Here is a 6,997-nt window from a genome sequence, read left to right as displayed (position 1 = left end):
AAACATAATCAAACACAAATCAGCATATCATATGTTATATTGGAAATATGGCAGTGATGATAATCCTTATTGTAACTAATGTTTTTTTTATTGATTTCCTTCTTTTGCCATGCTGTCCCAGCATTGTGTGCACTCACACATACACCGCATCAAGTCAACAAAACACCTGACAACTACCACCACCTTGTTCTCTGAAAAAAAGCTTTGTTCATTGTGCCCATATTCACTGTTTTGTTTCCCTCGAACAAAACAAACCTACTCACGTGTTACAAGCACTGTTATGAGAGAAAAGACCTTTCTAAAGACTGCGAGGTACACAGTCCCTGAAAAAAAAAAGTATTCTTTTGGCTTCAATAGCAACTTGCTGAGTCAGGGGGTTCTCTGCCGGGGAGGGTATAAAAGGAAAGGGTTAAACCAGGAGGGAAGGCAGTTCAGGAGCTACAGCACAACCACAGGCAACATGAGCAACACCGGCATGAACATGAGGGGCAAGATCGTCTTCTACGAGGAGAAGAACTTCCAGGGCCGCTCCTATGAGTGCATGAATGACTGCTCGGACATGACCTCCTACCTGAGCAAGTGCCACTCCTGCAGGGTGGAGAGCGGCTGCTTCATAATCTACGACAGGCCCAACTACATGGGGAACCAGTTCTTCATGAGGAGGGGAGAGTACGCCGACTACATGAGCATGATGGGGATGAGAGAGTGCATCAGGTCTTGCCGTATGATCCCCATGGTAGGTATCAAAACAGCGTGCATCTTGGGCAACACCGCACAAAAATCTCAATATTAAAGCCTTCGTTTCTTTGTTTTCTCTTAAAAAAAACAGCACAGGGGCCAGTTCAGGATGAAGATCTACGAGAGGGAGAACTTCGGCGGCCAGTCTCATGAGCTGATGGACGACTGCGACAACGTCATGGACCGCTACCGCATGTCCGACTGCATGTCCTGCAGCGTGATGGACGGCCACTGGCTGATGTACGAGCAGGCCCACTACAGAGGCAAGATGATGTACGTGAGGCCCGGAGAGTACAGGAGCTTCAGGGACATGGGCATGAGCGGCACAAGGTTCATGAGCATGAGGCGCATCATGGACTCTTGCAACTAAACACATGTTCTGAATGTATCAAATGTCCATAAATAAAGTAAATTCTGCACTATAAAAAAAGAGAGCAATAAGCATTTCTTCTTTGTTGTTAAGGAAATCCTCGACATACTGCAGGAACATGAGTCTTTGTTAAAACAAATCATCAAAAAGAATTAGTCAGATAAATAAGAGCAACATAAATCATTTGAAAGAAGCATGTCTGAGAGCTACGGTGGCCTTCGTCTAAGGTAAAAACGTTAAAGGCTCTCACTAGAGCCAGTGTTCAGTTTGTCCGTTTTGGGCTACTGTAGAAACATGGCGGTGCACCATGGCGAACTCGCTCCCAATGTAGATATCAACAGCTCATTCTAAGCTAACGAAAAATTACAACAATTCTTAGTTTCAGGTGATTATACGCCTATGAAAACGTGTTCTAAATATTATATTCCATTTCTTCTTATGATCAAGTCATACACACTGGCCCTTTAAATGGTTAGCCTTTAAATTTTTATTACACATGCTGTTGAACATGCAATGCACATTGCATTCCCTTTATGGTGCATGATAAAAACATTTTTTAATGGTGGACGCACAAGGTCACTACATGACAAACCCCTCTCCTCTATTCTCAATCAATGTCTGCGGAAGGATACTGGTAGTTCACTTTACCTTCTCCATTCAAGATTATAGCAACATTGATCTGTTGCAGCATTATGAGCAGTACAACCTCTTGTTTCTGAAAAGTGAACCCAATGAAGAAGTGTCTTATATATCTATATAATGATGAACATGCAATTTTAGGAACTTGTACATAAATGCAAATTGCAGAGAAAAAGGTACACTCAGTACCGTAAATAGATTGTTAAATTGTGTTTACCTCTGCTAAGAACACACAGTTTTTATTGTTTTTGGCTGAGGTGCACAAACATTCTTACCAACACAGTCCATCACAAATGTGTATGTTCCTACCTGAAGCCATCAACAGCAGGAATATATGTTTGTTGCATCAGCAGTCCCAAGTCATTTTTGTTAGATTAGTTCTGGTTTCTATAGAAGAGGCATTATTGTGCACATAAATGGGGACAAACGTGTTCTTCTTCAAGGGCCTCGGTTCTACTCAGAACCATCAAGGGTTCTTTATGTCACTATGTGTTTCCATTAAGAACCCTTTCCATCCAGAGAACCCTTTTTTTTTGGAAAAAAGAGTTCTACAAGGATTGTTGAAAGTATGTGTTGAAAGGGCATGCCCACAACCCAGCCCCCCCCCCCCAAAACTGTGACTGTGAGCCCTGATTGTTGACAGTGTGCACCCACCTATCACTCCAAAGGCCTTTAATTAATAATAATAATAATAATAATTAAGCCTTTATTGTTGACAGTGCACCCACCTATCACTCCAAAGCAGCCACGCCTTTAATTATGCATAACGTTAAGGCCTGATATAATCTAAACGGGTAAGTAATTTTAAAAAATCACCCCTGTACAGTTGTATAAACCGGGATATAAGCTATAAAGACCAAAACTGTTTTATTTTACCAGGCTGTAAACGTGTATTTCTGCTATAAGATAGTCATAGTAAGATTGAGATCAATGACTTGCTATTGAATCCAGCCTAACGTGGCCGTTTGAGGAGCTGCAGTTTGGCACTTCACGTCAGAATAACGCAGGATATCGGCCATAAAGAGGGGGTTGTGGGTCATTAAATTCCCAAATGTTCGTTAGTAGTATATTTAATATTTGCCTTTGATGTAAAAAGTTTGTTTTTGACGCCTCAGGCCTAACATTAACATTCCTCTTCAGTGTGCAGAGCTACAGAGTACATCCATGAAAGTTTAATATGGGCTCACTTACTTTGAAATCATTCATCGCATACTGGTCTGTTTCATCACAAGTACGCTCTATGTATGGTTGAAACAAGTGGCAGAGGAAGTGAACATTCAAAGAATGTGGATGTATCTAGGATATCGAAATTCACATTATACAATAAATTTAAGATTAGAAAATTATGAGACTAATACCTCTGCCTAATTAGATGTGTTGTGTGGAGGGTTAGTGTACCTGTGTCTGAACTGCTCCTCGAGACTTTTAAAATTTAAATTTGTAAATGTAGATTTGTAAAAGGGTAAAGCAATGTCTAAACGTGTGGTCAACATGTAACTAGATGTATGAATGAGTGCACATATTGTCCTTTAAAGTGAAACATGTACCAGTAAAATAAAGTAAAATGAAAGATGAAACACTGATTAAAACGAGAGAATCTAAAATAAATCTAAATACACTTACTAGCTTCTCCTGAGCTTTCAATCATAACTTGCGACCCATCATGTGACCAAAAGTCCATCCTCACGTCAAGTGATGCAACACATTCTCACTCACAACTCGTCCAACACCAATGCATGGTCAGTGGCCATACGTTTCACATTATGATGCTCTAGGGAACCCTCTAGTTTCAGTTTCGGACGTGGCAGGGACCTAGTGTCAGTCTCGTTACATTATTAGTGTCTTTTCAATATGAACTCCCGTCTTCACAGGAAGTTAAGTTTAGGCATCAAACCAGTTAGGTTTAGGAAAAGAACGGGGTTTAGGTTGCTACGTCAGTTTCTCTGAGCAACTTATAATGACGTGAGTGTTTTTTTTCATTGGAGTTAGCTAAAAAGCCTGGTGTGTTGCATACAAACACTAAAGGGTGTGTCTGTATGTCAGTATCAGACGTTGAGGGGAGTGACCAACCGTTGGTGTTTGACCAGTTGGAAGTGAGACAGGGTTGCGTGATGACACCTGAACAAACTCCATGACAACTCAGCTAGTCTGAGCTATCTTGACGTACACCAAAAGGAGTCATCATATTGGGATTTGCCACTGTCAATTTCCTAGTGTCGATACACACACCAATTCTCAGAAAACTCATTTCATCACAGTGGCTCCCCGTGACGTTCCCATCCTAGCTACTGTGCCTTGGCTACGGCCGGAAATTGACGTGTCACATGAAGCTATATCACTACGCCAATGTCATAGATTGTCTTTCGGCTGACTTTTGCCACAAGAGAGCAGGACACTCTGGGTGCCTGCAGCATGGCATAATGTTCATTTGCAGTTCCTACCTGCATACAAAGCTAGTTGAAAAATGGCAAAGATTCTTTAAGTTGATATCGTAATGACCCCCCCGCAACAGTCCAAATGTTATGAGAATCGGAGACTCCAAGTTGCCTGTAGGTGTGAATGTGTGTCTATTTGTGACGGTCCTGTGATCCACAGGTGCCCGGTCCAGGGTCTACCCTGTCTCTCATTCAGTGTGTGTTCTGGGATGAACCCCAACCCCCCACCTCCCTGTACAGGACAAACAGGTATGAGAAACGGATGAATTTTAAAATTTGGAGAGCCAAGACAATTAAACTGTTGAGTATTTCTCAAGCAGTCTGTCCTGTAAACTCAGATAAATAACACAATACGCAGCAGATTTACAAAGAAACAAAATGTTGTGCTCTGTAACTCTGGATCACATGCTAAGACCTGAAGACCACTATGACGGGAAGGTAGCATTGACAAAGGTTAGAACTGAAAAAACACAAAATAATTTGAAGAAAAAATAATCACTGATGTTTTCAGGCTCACCTTACACTGGTTCAAGAAAAATGAGGGCTTGTGGCACCGCTGGGTCCTTGCTCCATGGCGCCAGGAGACTCCAGCCGGGAGGAGAGCAGACTGCTGCTTCGGAGCGATGACGGAGGCGCTACAGTTAGGGCTAACGGAATCAGAGTGGCTACAGCGGCTACTCTACACACATAGCTGGCGCCCTCTTACCTGCCGGCAAAGTTAGCAGTCATCAGCTTTGGCTGCGTGGAGACGTTTCATCTTTCAGCTGCTTGCCCACTTTTAAGCATTTTTTTATGCTGGTGGACATAGGCTCAGACCTGGGGGTGAAGTTACGCTCTAATCAGATGAGCTAGAGGCAGAAAAGGAAAGACAGAAGGATTGAGGCGCTGTTGCCATGACGGTAGACGACTTCATCTCTAAAGCATTTTCATTTTCGTTCAGCAATAACAATGCCTCTATCAGAGTTAAAGGTGACAGCTTCTCTGCCATATGGAGCCAGTTGTTTTTTTCAATGTAAGTCAAACGTCAGCTTATAATTACACAGACAGAGCTCCTGGAGGCCGGTCTATGGCACACAGCACATGGAAACACCCAGCAGAAGAGATCAGCAGCCATGAGCCATGGCCCTGTTATCTGAAAGTTTGTCAACTTGGCCCGGAAAATGCCGGTACACTGTGTTCCTTCTGAATCCAAAAGCAATTAAACAAAAGTGGATGGGATCACTGTCAGTAATGAGAATATCTTGCGGCAAAGTTTTATTTTGCTTCCCACAGAGACAAGCCCTGTGGGAGGCTGATAAGAGGAAGGCCCTCCACCCACATCCCTGTATCCACTACTGTAATCATGTGTTCCCCCTTGTTTGGCTGTTTATTAGAGAACGTGGAATGCACAAACAATGCGCAAAGCAGAGATGTGAGTCAGCGAGTTTCCAGCCAAAGCCCAGCTGACTGCAGTGGTAGATTCCTCCTCATGCTATCGACTGTTGCAGTACCTGAAGGTTTGGGCCATGATGGCATACAATTTCAAGATCCCTGAATCATTACATATTGTCTATACACACATACTGTCCATACAGTGTTCATTTTGGTACCTGATGATAAAACGTCTTCCACAGTTAGCCCTCTGTCCCTGTCTCCAGCCTGTCCTCCTTCTTACTTGTCCAGGCAGATGTTTATTTTTAATTTTTATTGAGACAAATAATATAGAACACATTCTTTAAACTATAGTTTTGAACCGGAACAATCTTTATCACATCAAGGTGCTCATCACAGCCACAGATCTACCTGTATCATAAAATAAATTACATTTTGATGTTTAGGACCAGCAGATCTGCTGTGCCTAATTGACAGCTTGCAACATCATTCCAGTTGGAGACTGCAGCTGGCTCTAGTTACACTTACCTCGTGCTCACCAATCAACCAGAAATGTGGGAACAATTTAATTAAATTCAGGTTATAATAGGTATTGTAATAAGCCTTCAGTTTTTGAGTTTTGGTTGGGTCAGCCCTTCATGCCCAGTATCATGGCAGACATATTCACAAAATGCATCTATTGGTTTCATGTACATTGAAATTAATTTTCGTGTCTCTCAGGACGAAAACGATGCCAATGGAAACTCAACTGGGATCCTTTTTTGGTGCGGAAACACAAATGAAATGCATCCATGTCCCCTTGTTGTCAGAGCTAGTGACATAGTATTTATTATTCAAAAAGACACCTAACGGTGGGCGGGAGGTCGATGGGTCCTACCAAACACAGGACAGGTGCTCAACAATTTGTGTCCCCGTACACGAAACCAATAGATGGCAATTTTTGGATCATTTCACAAACTGCCATGAGACTGTGTTGGCCCTTCTTTATAATTTTCTGATATTTTCTTTTCCATATAAACACTATTAAAACATGCCAGCTTTTGACCTTTAATGTGGGGATGAAAGGTTTGATAGAATTCATCTGACATTCCATTCAGGGCTTTTAAAGGCTTGAAAGGAGAGAAGGGCCACAGAGAGTTCACCCTCTGTGATCGAAAAACATTTACAAAAATATATACAGTGTATATTTTTTCTTTGATAATATCTTTGTGCTCTATAGATGCGGTGTTATTTCTTGTGAGAGGTCTTTTTTGTTGCTATAGTCCTGCGTTCATTAAGAATTTAGAACATCCATCCATCCATTTTCCGTAACCTGCTTATCCAGTTAAGGGTCGCAGTGGTGCTGGAGCCGATCTCAGCTGTCAATGGGCGAAGGCAGGGTTCACCCTGGACAGGTCACCAGTCTGTCGCAGGGCTGACATAGAGACAAACAACCATTCACACT

The 6,997-nt window shown here is 42.3% G+C and overlaps 1 protein-coding gene across 1 annotated transcript; it reads left to right on the top strand.

The window, feature by feature from the left end:
• The first annotated feature begins 451 nt into the window (after positions 1-451).
• Positions 452-1,108, top strand: LOC129110684 (gamma-crystallin M3-like). Its single transcript, XM_054622850.1, has 2 exons — positions 452-736; positions 830-1,108. Exons 1-2 carry the CDS (start codon positions 461-463, stop codon positions 1,106-1,108), a joined length of 555 nt encoding a protein of 184 aa, XP_054478825.1. The 5' UTR covers positions 452-460.
• The last annotated feature ends 5,889 nt before the right edge of the window (positions 1,109-6,997 follow it).

Source organism: Anoplopoma fimbria, chromosome 21, assembly GCF_027596085.1.
Source record: "Anoplopoma fimbria isolate UVic2021 breed Golden Eagle Sablefish chromosome 21, Afim_UVic_2022, whole genome shotgun sequence".
Lineage (NCBI taxonomy): Eukaryota > Metazoa > Chordata > Actinopteri > Perciformes > Anoplopomatidae > Anoplopoma > Anoplopoma fimbria.
The sequence above is the reverse complement of the archived record's forward strand: the minus strand, read 5'-3'. Positions and strand labels throughout refer to the sequence as shown.

What these genes read in the sequence shown, in the direction of transcription:
- LOC129110684 (XM_054622850.1), top strand. Translation starts at nt 461, where the DNA reads ATGAGCAACACCGGCATGAACATGAGGGGCAAGATCGTCTTCTACGAG. An exon ending in CTTGCCGTATGATCCCCATG is followed by an intron (nt 737 to 829) that starts GTAGGTATCAAA and finishes TAAAAAAAACAG; the next exon opens with CACAGGGGCCAGTTCAGGAT.